The sequence below is a fragment of the Lynx rufus genome, unplaced genomic scaffold (genome assembly GCF_022079265.1).
Source record: "Lynx rufus isolate CCGP_SWC_20201006 ecotype Redwood Valley unplaced genomic scaffold, mLynRuf1.p SCAF_2, whole genome shotgun sequence".
Taxonomy (NCBI): Eukaryota; Metazoa; Chordata; class Mammalia; order Carnivora; family Felidae; genus Lynx; species Lynx rufus.
The window spans coordinates 41,364,588-41,385,391 of record NW_025814834.1 but is presented as its reverse complement, the minus strand read 5'-3'; the positions used below and the strand labels follow the sequence as shown (position 1 = coordinate 41,385,391).

Genomic DNA, 20,804 nt, shown 5'->3' with positions numbered 1-20,804 from the left:
AGTTCATGCGTTCAAGTCCCACGTCGGGCTCTGTGCTAGCAGCACAGAGCCTGGAGCCTGCTTCAGATTCTGTGTCTCCTTCCCTCTCTGCCCCTCCCCTGCTCATGCTCTGTCTCTCTTTGTCTCAAAAATAAATAAAAACATTAAAAAAAATAAATTAGAAATTACCATGCAACGCAAATGTGCTCTCTTACACTTCTGGAGTTCAGAAATCTTAAAGCAGTTTCACTGGGCTAATGCAAAGCTGTACTTGGATGTGAAAAATTTATATGGTATAGGTCTAAAAGTATATTCAATTATTTTCTGCCACCTTGATTCTGGCTCTTCCTGTTTTACTTCAAACTGTACTATTACTGGCAAAAAGTGTCAATAATGCAATGTCTGTTGCTTTCTCTAAGGAATATTTCTGAGACAGTCCTCAATGGAAATATTTTATCTTTATCTTTTTCAATTGCTTCTAATTAAATCTTAGTGCTCATCCTTTTTCAGCTGAACATTTAACAACGATCTGAAATATTTACAAAGTCTGTCCTTTGAGGGGCACATAGATTGGTGTGTTTTATAGATAATATTCTAATTATTGCATGTTTGTGAGAGTTCCTTTGGTGTTAAAAGCAAATAAATATATAAAGGGGCATGTATGGATTACTTTTTTTAAATTTTGTTAATGTTTATTTTTGAGAGAGAGAGAGACAGAGCACAAGTGGGGGAGGGGCAGAGATAGAAGGATACACAGAATCCGAAGCAGGCTCCAGGCTCTGTGCTGATAGCACAGAGCCCGACGTGGGACTTGAACGCATGAACTGTAAGATCATGACCTGAGCCAAAGTCAGACGCTCAACCCACTGAGCCACCCAGGCGCCCCTGGACTACTTCTATTAGCATGTTAAAAAACAAAGATTAAGGGGCGCCTGGGTGGCTCAGTCGGTTAAGCAGCCAACTTCGGCCCAGGTCATGATCTCGCAGTCCGTGAGTTCGAGCCCCGCGTGGGGCTCTGTGCTGACAGCCCAGAGCCTGGAGCCTGTTTCAGATTCTGTGTCTCCCTCTCTCTGACCCTCCCCTGTTCATGCTTTGTCTCTCTCTGTCTCAAAAATAAATAAACGTTAAAAAAAAAAAGATTAAGATCAATTTAGATTTGTCTATCAAGGTCCATAAGACATGACAAGGCGTATACTTTCCTTTTTACCTATTTTCCATGATATTGAGAATAGTAGCTAGAGTTGCAGCTAAAATCATTAATATTGAAGCTGCAGGATCCTTGCTTAAGCTGCACTGTTTTATTTATGAAACAGATGATTGTTTCAAAAATCCTGTTTCAGAAGAGTAGTCTAACCCTGTTTACAGTGACTACCACTCTGACTAGATAATTATAATTTATATTATAATTAAAATGTTCGGATTGGTTTTATTCTCTGCTAGATTGTAATGAAGCTTTACGGGTAGCTATAATTAACCTCCACTGATATTAATTATGCACATTTAGGGATCCTGAATTTGCTGATCATGCAGTTCTCTTAAAGATGCCTGGGGCAGCATGGAGTAAAGAGTATACACAGCAGGTTTGCAGCCATGGTATATGCGGTGAGCGAACATGGATGGTTGCTGGAAGTGGCATGCGGAGGTTATTCAGTTCATGTTCATTTTAAATTATTTCATTTTCCCCGTTAGGTACATGAAAGCCATATGTGGTGTCACACAATTTTCTCCAAACGAGCTCAGGCTGCCAGTGGTTCAAGCTATCCAGCCACCTGTAAAAGGTGGACGACACTGTTCAATTTTCTGTCAGCGATACTTACATCTTCTCCGAGGTTAGCCAAAGGGATCCTGCAAAATTCTGTTCCAGAACATAATGGGGACTAAATCTTTATACAGTGTCGTTACGTTTAAAATATCAGGGCAAATGACATCCACTGCTCATATCTCGTCCATTGCTCCCTTTGTTACATCCAGTCTTCAAGTGCTTTCTATGGTTCTAATAAAGTATCTAATTTTGTGTTTACTAACGTCAAGAACAGAACCACAATAGGAAGCATGGATGTACAGTTCAGCAGAACTACCACTTAAAATACAGGAGTATTATGTTTTAGAATTGGCATAAGAACGTAGATTACCCACTTTCTTTGGAACAAGGACACTTAAAAGACTTTGGCTTGCTTCCCTTCCTTGTCCTCCGCCCTCCCTCTTCTAACATTTATTTCACTCCGCTCATTTAGTCACCATAAATGGGGTATAAACCACCACCTTCAGAAGTGGCACAGAGACCAGAAAACAGCTATGGGAGGTATGAGTATACAAACATAACTGTGAAAAATTCAATTTCTTTTAGAGCACTCTCAACCTTAATCCCAACCATCTCAGCACAATTTGAAATCTCATGGTTTTCAAAATTAGCAACTCCAATAGCCAGAGGGCATTAATTGGTGCCAGATAATGGGTATTTTCCTATTGACATGGGTCAAAAACTCATATTTATTTCCCTGCGTCTTCCAGTTGGCAATATGGTATTCTTTCTACATTTCAGGGCCTGCGTTTGTTTTCTTTCCTCAGGCTTTCTCAGTAGCTTAAAATCATTAATACTGAAGCCACATGATCCTTACTTAAGCTGCATCGTTTTATTTATGAAATAGATCATTGCTTCAAAAATCCTATTTCAGAATCCTAGTCCAACCTTATTTACAGTGACAACTAATCTGACTAGATTATTGGCTAGATTAGATTACTGACTAGATTACCTACTAACAGGCAGGTCTGAAACTATACAGGATTTTAGGTATTACACTGTTAATATGATAGCCCGCTGCAGTTTTACACACACACACACACAATGCACACACACACACACACACACACACACACACACACTCATGCAGGTATACCCCACTTTTCAAAACTGCACATTAGAACACATGTTTTTATGAAAGATCTACATTCATATGTGTTTTTGCTAACTAAAAAAAAAAAAAAAGCAAAAAGGATTTTTTCACTTTTACAGGAAAGGGGTAAAAAGCAAAAATAGCATTCAGCATTTGTTTTGCCACAAACCATTATAGAGTCAGTACTCACCCCTAGCAGTGACAGTGCCCCTGCCCCCTCTCCCCTGCCTCCCCCCAGCCAAGCTCCTTTTGCAGGAATGACACGCAGCATCTCAGTATCCCAAGCCACCATAACGTTTCAACTGTGTGTGTGAACATCGACTTTATCTCATTTATTTTGTGCATCCTTAGCAAGATGTGCCCTACGTTTCCAGAAAAGCCTAAAAGAAGTTGTTTTGGGTGTCTGGAAATGTTTGAAAAAAAAATTTATATGAATTAATGATAATTGTTTCTTCACTTAACCTATTTCAGCTTCCAGAAGTTTTCATAGGCAAGCTCTACTCTCAGAAAGGACAACCCTGTATATACATATGTATACACACATATATATGCATCTACACGATATACATATGTATGTATACATATATGTGCATATAAACATATATGTATTAATATATGATATGTATTTATATATGTACACAAATACAGAGTACATGTATATCTCTATAATAATCTGTGTATTATCATTCATACCAACATCTATCTATGTATATGAACAGAAACGCTGTATTTCTGGATCAGAAAACAGACTTTTTATTTATTCACAGAGCAATCTGAGCAGCTCTGATTCCCCGTACCCCAATCCCCCACAGGGCAATGCAATGAGAGCAGAATGTCACTACATGCAGTGGTTGCACCAGAGCAGATGGAATTATGAAACCTGGAGCTTGTGTAGGGCAGCTGGTACATCTGACCACTCTCCCTCTGCAGATAGAATAAAAAAGACCTTTGTTCTGGAATACAGACAAATCTTCTCTGCGGATTGATGGGGGCAGTAGAGAGAGGATCTCTAGATCTCTTTCTCTAGTCTGAAATGTAAAGAAATGATTCAGAATTTATTGTACTTAGAAGCTAAGCAAATGGATCCAGGAGAAAGGCTATTTTACATTCCCTTGGAGCAGTACAACGTCTAACTTCAAAGTCATGTTTACCATCTAATCCTCTTTAAATCCAATACCAGTGTTCTTTGTTCTGAAAGCTGTGACCGGGTGGACACATAAAATTATTCATGGAGCATTGTTTCCAAACACCAACATAGAGTGCTTCCATAGATATTTAGTAATCATGGGATCTAAAGTCCAAGAGATCACTCCCTTCTTCCTAACTAGTGCCCCTAAATTTATAGCATTCTCTTTCCTCCTGTCATCCTGGACACCTAGGATAATTTTTTCAGTAATGTTAAATATTTTTAACCCATGGTTTTTATTACTGAAGAACAGTATTTGTGCATTACACAGCCTGCACAAGTTCTGATATGGAGATCCTTAAATGCTGGTCAAGGTGTTTGAAACCTATTCTCTCATTAAGGGAGACCATCAATATTTTTCAGCAGGAGTCTGTCCATAGTGTTATGATGATTATTTCAGTAGTATTTAGTTGGAAATATAAATGTGGAGAAACGGGAGACTGGGAAAATACATTAGAAAATCTCTACAGCAATCCAGGTATAAGATGATGTATTCATGAACAAGAGCAGCAATGAAAGTAATGACAAGGAGGCATTTAAAGTAGGAGACATTCAAAGGAAAGAACTGATACGTGAATTTGGAAGTATGGGTATAGTGAAAATTCAAAATCACCACACATAAGTGGTCAGGAAAATGAAAATGTCTTTGGTTATAATTAGAGACAAAAGAGAATGTTAGATCTGGTGGGAATAGAGAGCTTTTAGAAATTTTATGTTTGAAATGCTAGATTAGCCAAGTAGAAAGGCTTAATAGTCCAGAGTGTCACTACCAGAATACTGGGCTGTATTGATCATGGGTATGGCAAATACAATTATATTTATGTTATTTCCATTAGAACAGCTAGTTTCACCCTGGTCTTATCCACTTAATGAAGCTATTGTTTCTGGTGGAAACTTAGTCTCATAGACAAGCATGACGTGCTCTTTTTATGAAGTCTACACATTTCTAGCCGTGTCATTATTTTCAGGAACATTAACTGTCACAGGTGATATCAAAACCTTAGAACATTTTGTCCTCTGAAATCTTCATAATATGTTGTGAGTGGATATCTCTTTCTGTTTAGAAACTAAGCTGCACACAATTCCATTTCACTTCATTAGGGATATTACATTATGGGTGTTTCCTACCTCTGTGACTTTGTTGTGTATTCAAGTGAAGGTGAATCAACAGAATTGTACTTCTAATGATTTCTCTTTTGCTGTGCAATATTAATGTATTTTATGAATGAATAGAAAATGTGCTTCTAATATTCATTAACGACCAATTGTTCTTTTTAAGTACTATTCCCAAAAATGTTTTCAGTAATCATTCTCTGTTTTTCTTTTCTGTAACACATGGGTCACAACATGATGACAACAAAGATCTTTCTAGATTTTACCTCCTTTTGATACTATTTCATGTGAATTATCAGCACTAGAACTTTTAAAAAGTTTTCAAATGATCTAAACTGATATAACTAATAAGTGGTTATAATTCAAGAACAAAAATACACAAAACTAATTATCTAATTAGATATTATCTGATTTGTTTTGCAAAAATTAAAGCAATTTACTTAGGTCAATACAACAGCCTATCATTAGAACTCTCCTGGTACGTTAAGGTAAGCTGTGGTGCATATCTGCGTGTTATGTCTATAGCTTTACGCAGGAACACAGCCCTTAATTTCTTGTCTAGCTGCTCTATTTTACTGAATAAACAAATGTAACAAAGGTGAACACATAAGTGATATGTAGTAAATTTAATTTTTCAAAGAGAGTAATGCAACGGCTAAGCAGATAAAATAAACAAATTAACATATTTTCAAACTACAGACCACTTACACAAGATAAAATGCATGTTACAAATGACTTAACCTGGGCACGCACATATTCTGCCATAAGTGGAAGGGGGTGAACACAATAACTCCATGTATCCAGATAAAATCACTCATATACCTCTGTCTTAATGATCTACTTTTGTGGCTTTTTTTGGTAGATTTAAATATGCAGTTGGAAAAAAAATTCTCTCAGGATAACACCCATTTAGCATGGCTTGTATGGAGATGAAAATATGCAACCATAAACTTCCATGGCTCAGATTTTGATAGATGCTAGTTTAAAGGAAAAGCATTTTAAAGGACATTGTCTTGATGTTGGAAATCGGCAAACAAAGAGAACTGTGTCATAATGATGTATAAACTCATAGAAGAATTAGTGCACGATCAGACCAACCTATATCCTTGAGATACAAAAAGTGGTTGATTAAATCAAGGTATATTTTTAAGGAATCTTTTACCATATATTTCAATCGTGTGCTCTTTCTCTACAAATGATAAACTGAATAAGCTAGGAGAGAATTAAATATCAATATAAAAGTAGGAATACTTCCCACTTTTGAAGTGGTTTATTTGGGGCAATGACTTTAGGGGACTAATATGAAGAATGCCAGGGAAGCAACCTCATGATAAGCCATTTGTTTTTCTGTAATCTTCCTTATTGTTTATCTTGTTAAGAAACTTGTTGAGCGATTCCGCTGGACCTTCTGGCACCTGACAGAAGCATCATCAGTCACTGCACAAGCTTCGGCCTACAAACTCTTTTACGGGATTCAGGAGGGACATGGATTTAAATTTTAAACTGGTTTCTGTCAGCGTGACAAATGAACACCAGAAAATTGTAGGACAATGGTAGAATGTTGAAATGCATGCCAGAAGTAATGGGCCAATCTTCAAGTGGAATCGACAAAAATAGCCTTAAAGCATCTCCAGGTTATATCATTACTGTCATTCTACGTCTAAGGCATAAGGACAGTCTATTACTGAAGCTTTCAACTCCACATTATTTACAGAGGTAACGTAATTTGCCACCCAGAGTAATTAAACCCTTTAGAACGAAAAACTCTGTTCATAAAGCATTAAATCCTTAGCATCAATTTTTTTGAAGTGTCAAATAGACTTATCAAAGTCTGAAGAAAATGACATCTAAAATTTTCTCCCAGTTTATTTTTCCCAAGTTCATTTGCGTTATTGCTTTAGTAGTCACACGTAATGATGACTCTCCGAAGTGTGTTATCTTAATCAGATTTTAAAAATATGTTTTTGCCAAAAAGAACTAGAAAAGTTTACTGTATTGGATGAAGTGCGTTTTAATAGATGTAGGGACTCCTAGCAAAAATAACGGAAGCGGTGACTAGGATGTTATCAGACAGAGCACAATGAGGCCTGCCTCAGGATTTCGATTCTATACTTAGAAGTCAAAACTAGAAAAATGCTGGGCTTCTAAGTCTTCTGATTCCCCACAGCTTTCTTTGTATCCTTGTGAAGCAGCTTAGCTGTTCTCAAGAAAGGAAATCAACTCAAAAGTGGTTCAATGTTGATATGTTCATACAAGGAACTCCAGGATGCTGCTGGAAATATTTCATATGCAATCTTAATAAGATATTTATTTTATAAGATTTCTAAAGGAAATGCTTGTCAGAATTATTGTTACACAGTTGTGAAGAAGAAATATGAAAATGCCTATTCGTAAATGTGGTTTAAACATTAATATAATTAAAGACTCATCAAATATTTGCCTCCACCTGAATCTTGAGAGTTTGGTAAAAACAGATTCTAATTTTTTTTAATGTTTATTTATTTTTGAGAGAGAGAGAGAGAGTATGAGCAGGGGAGAGGCAGAGAGAGAAACAGACACAGAATCTGAGGCAGGTTCCATGCTCCAAGCTATCAGCACAGAGCCCAATGCAGGACTCGAACCCACAAATCATGACCTAAGCTGAAGTTGGACACTTAACCGACTGAGCCACCCAGGCATCCCTCTAATTGCTTTAAGTAAAGAAAAAATGTATGCCATTTCACTTTAAAACCTTGAGGTCATTTTTATGAATTGTTCATCATATGGTAAATTGCATTCATTTAAAATTATTAACATTAAGAGTTTAATTTTATAATGAGGTATCCTTTTCATTTTATAGATAATAAGGGATAAAATATAATGGAGACAAAAGTGTATTCGCTTTTATTAATGTTTTTAGACATTAGAGTAATGAATACAGTAAATAAAAGTATGTATTTAAATTGTGATGGCACAATTTAATACTCTGCTGAAAATGAAGGTTGTTTATATTCTTTTTCATTCTTTTTTAATATTTCTTTGTTTTTGAGAGAAAAAGAGACAGAGTGTGAGTGGAGGAGGGGCAGAGGAAGAGGGTGACCCAGACCAAAACAGGCTTCAGGCTCTGAGCTGTCAGCACAGAGCCCAAAGCAGGGCCTGAACTCACGAAATGCGAGATCATGACCTGAGCTCAAGTCAGTTGCCCAACCAACTGAGCCACCCAGGCACCCCATGTTTTCTTGTTTATTATATAAAACTATATTTCTTATCTGAATGTTTCCTACCATAGAAAGTGTGCTTAATAAAAGAATACACTATCAACTATTTGATATCACATGCTGCTTTCATATATATATGTATATATGTATATATACATTCATATATATATGTATATATTCTATAAATATGACAACATAGTATAGTAAGTGTCAAGTTGCTAAAGTATTTTATCATTATATTGATATCATTGATATTCCTGAACATGCCAAAATGAAAACTACTATAAGAAATAGTAAAGTAGATACTAATTTTAGCAATGTCACACATTTCTAGTTCGTTCAAATCTGTATGACCCACAGATCAACCTGATCCTCTGGGGGCTTGAGGGAACACCTCCCCTTTTTAATAATCATGGTAGCTTTAGAATATATTTATGTAGTAATGCTAAAATATCATAAGGGCTATAAATATATCACTAATCAATTTCATACAGAAATAATGATAATGGCAAATAGCCAAGGTGAACCTTATTCTAAGAATTGCACATGCTACAGAAGATTGTGTTAGCAGAGCTGTGAACTAAATACTGAACTAAATACATTTGAAATATGTTGTTTAAGTTTTCCTTAGAGGATGTGGACATACAAAAATGTGAAATATAAACACATGAAAGAATAAGGGAAAAGGTTTGGGCAATGAGCAAAGTCAAATATTATGGAAAGTGGAATATAAAAGAAAGGAAGGTAATATAGCATGACTGTAAAAATTTCACCAGATATATAGGCTCAAGTAAAACAAACAAATGAAGGTAATAAAGTGAAATGAAATGTGCTTTAATTTTCTTTCAACATCTCAGAATTCTGAGCAGAATTACAGCACCTACCCTGTAAACTTGTTTAGCAAATACTCATTAAAATGAAATATAATGATGATGGTTGCCAAAAGTGAATAAAATTGCTCTTCTTTCTAACTGTTGTGGAGCTGATTATTTTGGAAGAGTCAGGACCTAAAGCCAAAATTTCTCTTGACAATCATACAGAAGCAAAATTGTCTTTGGCAATCCTAATCTAAAAACCAAGGTAGAAATCACTTAAACTCAAATTACCCTTCAAAGTTCTTTAGAAAGTTGCCATGTTGAAGACCTACACTCCTTTTTTTCTCATATGCTTGGCTATAACTCACCAAAGTTTTTCTCTAGCATTTGAAAGAAATAACTCTTTTGTTTTGTAACAGCTGAAGCAGTTGACTTACACTGGGGGGCTCTATATTAAATTTAAAAGCTCCCTTAAATATCTAGAATCACATTCAGCATTAGGAGAGATCTATCTAATTCTGGGCCAGGGGGTTCTGAACCTAAGGGAACAGGTAAATCTAATTATTTCAAGCTCACTGTTGGGTATAAGTTCAGTAAGCAGATTGATAATAAGAATTGCCCAGGCTATTTAATCTGTTATTTTCTATCTTTGAAAAAATCCCACTTTGTTTTGTCTTTTTTTTTAAGTCTCAATATGGATGATCAAGAATATTAAATATAGTCAAGTTGAATACATATATAATGTAATTCTACCATATAAATCTTATTGTATTTTGTCATTAGAATACCTTTCCTTTATTAAGCTTAGGAAAGTTATTTTATTGTTTTTATATTTATAGAAATATGGATATGTCTTTCCTCTCTAAATTGACCCTAATGATTGCTTTGAATAAGACTGAAAGTGAATTGCTCATGTCTGTATCTGGTATTCTAATTAATCCCAACAAAATAAAGTGCTGGAAAAGATAAGGACTTTTTCAGGTGGATTATGGTTTTAGTTACATGAGTAGAGATGTGTAAAAATAATTTCAGTCTCATTTGGGACAATGCAATTTACGTTATTTTCAAGATGCCAGGTGGATTTGTATGGACTGAGGCAAAATATTTCTTATACTAAAGCATTGATTATAATTCTTGCTCTTTTATGCAACAGAATTCTGTTGTCATTTACAACAGAATTTTCTACCTTCTTTGTACTACTAAGTATTAAAAATTCATCATTTACAAACCTAAAATATTTTAGGTCTCATTTTATGCAAAATAAGATGTATAAGAGATATATATGTGAAATCTCACTACATTTCAGTTAAAGACTACAGAAAAAATGATGGATAGTAGAGAGACAAACGGCAGCTTTGAAACATTTTAAATGTTGGAACCAGTTTTTCTCCAGCATTTCACAGATTATGATCTGATAATATTGAAGGGTTGGCTTAGGGACCATGACACAGGTCCTGCTTTGCTTTTTCTTCTAGTAAGACTCAAGCAATGCTGGTATGGAGGGGCTCTGGGGTCGTGTTGAGGAGCAAGGGCTTGGTACTGAAGAGATAAGTGGAGACTACTTGGAACAGAGGGTTCAGCATGAACTGAGCACTGGTGGGTGAGAAGAAGGAAAATATCAGAAGAGCTGGTGAGAAAGCATTCTGGTCGGAGGAACCAGGGCAGGAGAAGTTAGCCTCTGTGAAGAACACAAAAAGTTAGTTGATTAGAAAATCGCAACGAAGAGGGTAATGGAAAGAGAGGTTGAAAACATACGCAGAGTTTTGAAAGTTCTAGTCCTAGTAAGTAGTTTAGATTTAATTTTAAAGACTAATCTGGGTGCCTTGTGGCTCAGTAGGTTGAGGATCTGACTTCCCCTCAGGTCGTGACCTTGCAGTTCTTAAGTTCAAGCCCTGCATAGGGCTCTGGGCTGAGAGCTCAGAGCCTGGAGCCTGCTTCAGATTCTGTGTCTCCCTCTCCTTCTGCTCCTCCCACCCACACACACACTCTCTCTCTCTCTCTCTCTCTCTCTCAAAAATAAACAAACATAAAAAAATAAAAAAAAATAAAGACTAATTCACTGTGGAGTCTCTTTATTTATAAATTGAGGATAATGCTATTATATTGCATAAGGATGTTATGTTAATAGCTAATAATCACACGATATGATGCTTAAAAGTGTGTTTATGGGCACCTGGGTGGCTCAGTCGGTTGAGCTTTGGACTCTTGGTTTCAGCTCAGGTCATGATCTCACAGTTATGAGATTGAGTCCTGGCTCCAGCTGGGCACTCACATCATGTGGAACCTGCTTGGAATTCTCTCTCTCTCTCTCTCTCTCTCTCTCTGCCCCTCCCAGCTTAAGTTCCCTTTCTTTCTGTATCTCTCAAATCAACTTAAAAAAAAGTGTGTTTAGTATTAAAATTTCTTTTGATATAGATATTATTGTCATCCCCATTTTATGGATGAAGATATTGAGGCAGAGAAAATTAAATTAAAGTCATACACTTTGGACATGCATGCACTTCTTAAATGTCAGAATCAAAATGTGTAGTGAAGACGTCTACTTCTAGCAGTTGTGCTCTTAACTACAGATACACTAGACTCTGTTATCAAAACTAAATGAGATTATATGTATGATGAAAGAATTTCACCACTCTCATCCTTTTTGTGTTCTGTGCTCTAAAATTAAGACTTTTCCTGTCAAGTCTTAAATATTTTGAACCCTTTACAATAATCTTTCATAGTCCTGTTTCAAAAACTATAAACTCTTGTTTCATTTTCTCAGCCTCTATTACCGCTAATTCCTCATAGCTGTACCCATGGTTACCTTCCCCCAATTTTAACATCTCACCCCTTTTCTCTCATGTTAACATAAATAAAATAAAATAAAATAAAATAGTAACAAAAAAATAAAATAAAATAGGAAATGTGAAATAACCTCAGCTTCCTAACTATTATGCTTAAAATTGTGTCTCTCACCTCCTATTGGGTGCCACTTCATAGTCTAAGGATGTTTAAATAATTCCTATGACTAGATTTTCTGACCAGTTTGATTAATCCACTTAACATTCAACACATTTTCTTACAGAAAGGTAGATTACTAGAGTTTCCAGAAAGTTAAAAATATATATATCAAAAATACACATACACCAAATGACTGTGACAATGGAGTAAAACATTGTGCATCATGACAAATATTAAGAATGTACCTATATCCTTCAAATATTTGAAGGAATTATGTATGTGTAGAGTTAAGCATTATTTAAAAAATAAAACAAAAATTAAGCCAAATTTTTTAAATCAAGTCAGAATGCAATTGTTTAAAAGTTTTTTCCTTTAGATCTAGTTCTAGGATGTAATCTTCTTGGCAATAGAGACTGGGATTTTTTTTTTCTTTCTTGTTTCAGTTGTCCCCTCAAAGCTCTTTATTTCATTATTAGCAGCTTTAGTGGTTCAGAAGTATCTTTTTTTTTTTTTTTTTGTAATATGAAATGATTTTCCCCTCTGGTGACAATGTTAGAGAAAAGTGCTTTGGGATTATTCTCAATACAGACACTAGAGTTCTTTCAGTCAAACAGTTTGAATTTAGATATAAAGAAAATGTAGATTGCAAGAGTAGATGAGCCATCCTATTCAAAACGGGCATGACTAGATAGTGGTTGACCAAATATACACCTGAAAATGATTTGAAGTTTACAGAAATCCAAGAAACTATAATGCAAAAATTCTCCCAAGATCATCATTGTGGTCAACTCAATTGATGTACAGATCGTCAGGCCTTTGGTTTTTATTGAAACACGCCAAAAAATGAACAACATGGACAATTCTGTGATGTTGAATTCCAATCTCGTTACTCATTCCATATTTGCTTCCAACTAGCATACATTACAGAAAGTTAGCTTTTATACTTTGTTTACATTGTCCTAATCCAAACAAGGATTCCTGACTAAAACAAAACTATACTTTAGATCTATTCTACTGCTGAAGTCACAAATCCAAACATCCCAACTTCCTACAACCATCCTGACTTATCTGTGGTTTGTTAAGCCTTTTACTCCATTGAGACCCCTGAATCATTCCACTTGCAGAAAGCCTGCAGGCCTCTTTGCTTCCTTTCTTCCCAAGAGTGTGAAATCTCTGGCTTCTTTGTTTTTGGCCTCGCAAATAAAGGAATCACAGAAACTGCCATTTCCTATTTACAATGGTACAGAGGAGACTTAGTGGACTGTGAAGATCTATGTACTTCGCAACAGTTCTGAGAGCCTGAGCATTAGAGGGGGGCAGGAGATTAATTCTTGTAAATGAAAGATAGGCAGAAATAATATGCAGTTTCCAGCTTGAAGCTGTTAAGAGAATAGCCTTTCCTTTGTCTTCCTCTTTCTCTTCTTCTCTTCCCTCTGCCCTGCCACCTCCTTGTCTCTGTGTATATTTTCCTTTCTCACTGCACACACCCACCACTTTCCCCAACTGGCTATTGGAAGCAAAGGACCCTAAGATGTTGGATTTGCAAAAAGAAAGGAGCACCTGTGATTCCTAATTCACAATCAGGAGAAAATTACATGGGCCGGTAATATAAGATGATAAATACACTTTTTTTTTCTTTCTTACATTGTACTCACTGAGTCCTATTGTATCTTTTTAAAGCTGATAAACCTTCTTTGGTCATATCACATAACTTTTAAAATATAATAGTTTCATTGTTCATAGTTTCATTCTAACTGTGGTATAATTTCCATTGTGATTTATTATTTAACGAGAGTTACTTGACATAGCATATTTAGTTTTCAAATATATTAAAGCATATTTTATTATATATATTTCTAGTTTAGTAGAATTGTGGCTTGATAAAATGGTCTATGATACTGTGATCTTAGGAAATTTTCTTTTTGTACTTAAAATTAATATATATTGCTGCCTTGCTGGAAAAGCTCTGTATACCTATTTCTGTGTCAGCCTGTGATATAGTATGTGTGGGACCCAAGGAATTTAACAAAAATCCCCTAACCCTGGACAAGCAGAGCAAGACTAACTCCATTTTGTGCTACACCCACCATCTCATGTATAACCCCCATATGACCTACTTACTGCTTAAGACAGTCCCCCACCCTAGTCAAACCATTGAGCACACCCTTACTGGAAACCAGCTCATATAGGAATGTAGAACCCCTAACCGCCAAAGAATGTAAACCCTGCCTTTTGCCTGCCAAACTTGCGTGCCAATTCTGACCAGAGTGATAGGCTAGTTCAAACAGTTACTATAGGGTAAATTGTAATTCAATTGGCTACCTGCGTGTGGCCTGACATGACTATGCAACTTTCTGTGTGTGTTACAATCTCATTGGCCACTGGTCCCTATAAAACTGCTACGCCTCTTAACCTAGGGGTCCAAGTCCCTGCTCCGCTTTGTCGGGTATCCTTGGGCCCAAGCTCGAGCTTGCAAATAAACCCTCGTGCGTTTGCCTCGGTATCGGCTCCTCGGTGGTCTCTCAGATTCAAAATCAGGGGCATTACATTTGGGGGCTCGTCCAGGATTCGAGAGACCCCCAGGACCCCACCCAGAGGGTCCCACATCTGGTGAGTGCACTCAACTTCTACCTTTCACGCGCATATTTTCTGAGAGCTCTATACTGTATCTCTACCTGTAGGAATTCCAAACTGTCTTTGGGTTGGCATTGGCTTAAGCGGACGCGCTGGCGAGCTGTCGACCAGGGGTCTTGGGAGACGTCTCTTGCCCCCCCCAGGAGGACGAAGTCCTCATCTGTGAGGAGAGCCAGCTGCCATTACGGACAGCCAGCCCTTCGTTTTACTTTCTGTTTTGTCTCCGTGGCCGTGCTGGAACATTTGTCTGTGTTATTGTGTCCTTGTTAATCCTCATAACTGTTTGTGTCTTGGTGTGGAATGAAATGGGGCAGACCCAAACCACCCCCCTGTCTCTTATGCTCTCCCACTTCTCGGACGTTAAGGAAAGGGCTCATAATTTGAACAAAGACATAAGAAAAGGGAAATTTCAGACTTACTGCCTGTCAGAATGGCCAACCTTTGATGTGGGATGGCCCTGAGAAGGAACTTTCCACCTACCTATTATTTTGCAGGTGAAGGCCGTAATCTTCAAGGACAAACCAGACGGCCACCCTGACCAGGTGCCCTACATCCTGGTCTGGCAGGACATGATTGAAAACCCCCCTTCTTGGCTAAAACCATTCTTACCCCCCAAAGCAGGACCTACCAAGATTCTAGTCCTGTGGAAAGCCGAGAAGGAGACTGAAACAAAGGCCAAAACGCCCCTTTATTCGGTCTTGCAGGATTCTTCTCCGGAGGACCTGATTCATCTGCTGCCCTACCAGGCTCCCCCTCCCCCTATCGCCCCTCCATTGGAAGCACCAGGGGCTGCAGGAGTGGCACCACCCCTCCCTGATGAAGGAATTCCTGTGCGCGGGCCAGCAGCAGGGACACGTGGACAGACCCACCGGGCAGCCCCACCCTCAAATATGGGGCCAGCCAACTCCACCGCCCTTCCCCTCCACGCCATGGGGCCAGACTCCAATGAGTCTGGAGAACAACCAATGTTATATTGGCCGTTCTCCACCAGTGATTTATATAATTGGAGAACTCAAAATGCAAAATTCTCCAATAACCCTAAAGATTTAATTGGGCTTTTAGATACTGTTCTCTTTACCCACCAGCCTACTTGGGATGACTGTCAGCAGCTCTTGCAGGTTCTCTTCACCACCGAAGAGAGAGAACAAATACAGATGGAAGCTCGGAAGTCTGTCCTGGGAGAGGACAGACAGCCGACTCAAAACCCAGACCTCATAAGCGCTGCCTTCCCCTTATCCCGCCCTACCTGGGACTACAACTCGGCTGAAGGTAAGGAGAGACTCCGGGTCTACCGCCAGACGCTAATGGCAGGTCTCAAGGCTGCCGCGCGCAAGCCTACTAATCTGGCCAAGGTATATGATGTAAGACAAGGTAAGGATGAGAGTCCAGCAGCCTTCTTAGAATCACAGAGGCTTTTAGGCAGTACACCCCTATGAACCCAGAAGCCCCAGAAACAAAAGCCGCAATTATCATGGCTTTTGTTAATCAGGCTGCTCCAGACATCAAAAGGAAATTACAAAGAGTGGAGAGGCTAGGAGAGAAGAGCCTGCAGGACTTAATAATAGTAGCAGAAAGAGTTTACAATAATAGAGAAAGCCCGGAGGAGCAACAGACTAAACTAAGAGATGGGCAGATCCGAAATTTGGCTAAGATCCCACTGGCTACAACCATGGATGACCCACAGGAAAAACGGAGGCACCTCAAGAAGCTGACTTCAGGGACAGGTAAGGAGGATGGCCCTGGTCCCTGATGGGAGCACCCTAAACTAAACAAAAACCAATGTGCTTATTGCAAGAAAGAAGGCCACTGGGTGAAAGACTGCCCTAACAAAATATCTAAGGCCCCTGCCAAGATATTAGAGATGGAGGACCTGGACGACTAGGGGAGTTGGGGTTCGGTACCCCTCCCCAAGCCCAGGGTAACTCTCAGAGTGGAGGGGCAACCAGTTGAATTTCTAGTGGACACTGGGGCACAACATTCGGTCTTATTACAACCCCAGGGGAAATTGGCGAGCAAGACCTCATGGGTTCAAGGGGCCACGGGGACCAAACAGTACTCATGGACTACCCGAAGAACTGTGGACTTCAGCATGGGCCGGGTATCCCACTCCTTCATGGTCATCCCTGAATGTCCCTACCCGTTGTTAGGTCGGGACTTGCTCACCAAGATGGGGGCACAAATTTGCTTCCACCCCAGAGGGGCAAAAATCCTAGACAAAGAAGGGCAACTGATTCAGGTGCTTGTCCTGAGTTTGGAAGATGAATATCGTCTCCACCAGATGCCCCCAATCCCAATGACTGACATTGACTGTTGGCTACAGGAATTTCCTCAGGCATGGGCAGAAACTAGGGGAATTGAGCTGGCCCAACACCGACTGGCTATATACATAGAACTAAAACTGGGGGCAGACCCTGTCAGGGTCCGCCAATACCCCATGCCTCTCGCGGAGTGAACGGGAATCACGCCCCACATACGGAGACTACTAGACTCAGGCATATTAAGGCTCTGCCAATCGTCATGGAACAGTCCCTTGCTGACAGCGCGAAAAACGCACTCTAACAATCACAGGCCAGTCCAGGACTTAAGGGAAGTCAACTGGCGAGTAATGGATGTGCACCCCACGGTCCAATAGCCATACACCCTCCTCTCTACGTTTCCTCCAGACAAAAATTGGTATACAGTATTAGACTTAAAAGGTGCCTTTTTCAGCCTGCCTTTAGCACCCAAGAGCCAAGACCTTTTTGCCTTTGAATGGATGGACCCTGAGAAAGGCGTCAATGGCCAACTCACCTGGACTCGACTACCACAAGGATTCAAAAACTCACCAACCATCTTCGACGAGGCCTTACACGAAGACTTGGGTGAGTTCCGTTCTGAGCACCCTCATTTGACCTTATTGCAATATGTAGATAATATCCTGCTGGTGGCGGAGGACCAGGACACTTGCCTGCCAGGCACCAAGGACTTACTCCAGACCATAGCGGCTCTAGGATACCAGGCCTCAGCCAAAAAGGCCCAAATCTGCAGAGCAGAGGTGAGCTACCTGGGGTACAAATTAAAGGATGGACAAAGATGGTTGACAGATGCACAGAAGGAAACCGACCTAAGGATCCCACAGCCGCAAACCGTCTGTCAGGTACGTGAATTCCTGGGGTCGGCAGGGTTCTGTTGATTATGGATTCCAGGTTTTGCCGAGATGGCCAGACCCCTCTATGAGGCCACCAGGCACCAACAAAATTTTGAATGGACAGAGGCCATGAACAAGGCCTTTAATGACCTTAAACAGGCCTTGCTATCTGCCTCAGCTCTCGGGTTGCCTGACCTAACCAAGCCCTTCTACCTGTATGTAGACGAGAAAGACAGGGTGGCAAAAGGGGTCCTTGTCCAGTACATAGGTCCCTGGAAAAGACCCATAGCTTATCTCTCTAAAAAGCTGGACATGGTGGCCACTGGATGACCCCCATGCTTAAAAATTATTGCCGCGGTGGCCACTATGGTCAAGGATGCAGACAAGCTAGCCATGGGGCAAGAACTATATGTTACCACCCCACATGCTATTGAAGGGGTACTCAAACAGCCCCCAGACCGCTGGATCAGGAATGCTTGTCTGACCCATTATCAGAGCCTACTGCTAAACCCCACCAGAATTTTATTCAAGCCACCTACAACCCTGAATCCTGCAACGCTACTCCCTAACCCAGACTGGGACCCCCCTCTGCATAACTGTCAAAAGATTTTGGCACAGGTGCACGGAATCAGGGCTGATCTCTGGGACCGGCTACTGCTGAACGCGGACGCCACCTGGTATACAGACAGTAGCGGTTTTGTCTGAGAAGGAATCAGATACGCGGGGGCAGCCGTAACCACAGAGACGGAGATCATCTGGGCAGAGCCATTGGCAGCCGGAACATTGGCTCAACGGGCAGAACTGATCGCCCTGGACAAGGCACTAACCATGGGAAGAAGGTAAACGAATAAACATTTACACCGACAGCAGGTACGCCTTTGCCACTGCTCATATCCACGGAGCCCTTTACAGAGAGAGAGGGCTTCTGACAACAGAGGGAAAGACTATTAAAAACAAAATAGAGATTCTTGAACTCCTAAGGGCCCTCTGGCTGCCCAAGGCACTAGCTATCATCCACTGTCCAGGACACCAAAAAGCAAACACACCAGTAGCCAGGGGAAACCGGCTAGCTGACTCAAAAGCAAAGGAGGCGGCCCTTTCGGTGACCCAGGTTTTAACAACCATGCTACCCGATCCGGGGGCACCGACCCTGCCGGACACCCGCAACTATACTGGCACTGACTTACAACAGATTAAACGCTTGCCTATGACCCAATGCTTACATGGCTGGTGGAGGGCCACAGACTCCAGCATCATCCTGCCAGAGGAACTAGGATGACGAGTCTTGTTCAAAATGCATAGGAGTACTCATATTGGAACAAGAAAGATGGAAGACCTCATACGACATGCTAAGATCATTATTAAAGACTCTTGAGCAAAGATCGAGCAGATTGTGGCAAGCTGCCATGCATGCCAGGTAACCAACACCACCACCCATGGGTCTAACCCAGGAACCCGACTTAGGGGAGACCGCCCAGGAGCATACTGGGAAGTAGATTTCACTGAGGTAAGGCCTGGAAAGTATGGGTACAAGTACCTGCTAGTTTTCGTAGGTAGTTTTTCAGGGTGGATGGAGGCATTCCCCACCAAGCACGAAACAGCACAAATCGTGACCAAAAAGCTGCTGGAGGACATTCTGCCAAGGTATGGATTTCCTGCTAGGATCAGATCCGACAGTGGACTGGGGTTCATTTCTAAGGTAACACAGGGAGTAGCACAAATACTGGGAGCAGATTGGAAATTATATTGTGCTTACAGACCCCAGAGCTCAGGTCATGTAGAGAGGATGAATAGGACATTAAAGGAGACCTTAACTAAATTAAATTAGCCTTGGAGACTATCAGGGACTGGGTCACTCTCCTCCCCTTTGCCCTATATAGGGTGAGAAACTCACCATATAAGATGGGACTGACTCCCTACAAAATCATGTTTGGTATACTCCCACCTATCATTCCTGCCTTGAAACCCAAAGTGCTTGCTCAGTTCAATGACCAACAACTTCTTTTCTCCCTCCAAATGTTACAAAGAGCCCATGAGCAGGTGTGGCCTAAGCTGAGGGCCCTCTACGAGACCTGACCCCCATCGATATCCACCAGGCGATTGGGTGTACGTGCGGAGGCACCAACAGCAGACATTCTAACCTCAATGGAAAGGACCCTACATTGTGATCCTGACCACGCCCACTGCTCTCAAGGTCGACGGAATAATTCCCTGGGTCCACTACACCCACGTCCGGCCAGCTGATCCACATGCCGTCCTCAAGGACTTTGTTCCAGAATGGAAGAGTCAGCCCAACAAGGACAATCCCTTAAAGCTAAGGCTGCGTCGCTCCCACTTACCCTGCTAATATTACTTGTGCTGTATCCCCAACCGCAACCCCCACTAACCATTTAATCTAACCTGGCAAATCATCACCCCAAGCCCTAACCCATGATTGGGTCCTGCATAGGATCCTCTGGAAAAGGGGGGAACGTGGGACCCAAGGAATTTAACAAAAATTCCCTGCCCCTGGACAAGCAGAGCAAGACTAACTCCATTTTGTGCTACACCCACCATCTCATGTATAACCCCCACGTGACCTACTTATTGCTTAAGACACTCCCCCACCCTAGTCAAGCCGCTGAGCACACCCTTACTGGAAACCAGCTCATATAGGAATGCGGAACCCCTAACCGCCAAAGAATGTAAACCCCGCCTTTTGTCCGCCAAACTTACACACCAATTCTTAAACCCCGCCTTTTGCCTGCCAAACTTGCACGCCAATTCTGACCAGAGTGATAGGCTAGTTCAAACAGTTACTATAGGGTAAATTGTAATTCAATTGGCCACCTGCGTGTGGACTGACATGACTATGAAACTTCCTGTATGTGTTACAATCTCATTGGCCACTGGTCCCTATAAAACTGCTATGCCTCT

The 20,804-nt window shown here is 40.4% G+C and overlaps 1 protein-coding gene across 1 annotated transcript; it reads left to right on the top strand.

Annotated features, from left to right (window-relative positions):
* The first annotated feature begins 6,730 nt into the window (after positions 1-6,730).
* Positions 6,731-17,933, top strand: LOC124514172 (uncharacterized). Its single transcript, XM_047082239.1, is given in 4 exon segments — positions 6,731-6,888; positions 14,545-14,737; positions 15,256-16,162; positions 16,165-17,933. Coding segments are annotated over 4 exon segments (3,027 nt in total).
* The last annotated feature ends 2,871 nt before the right edge of the window (positions 17,934-20,804 follow it).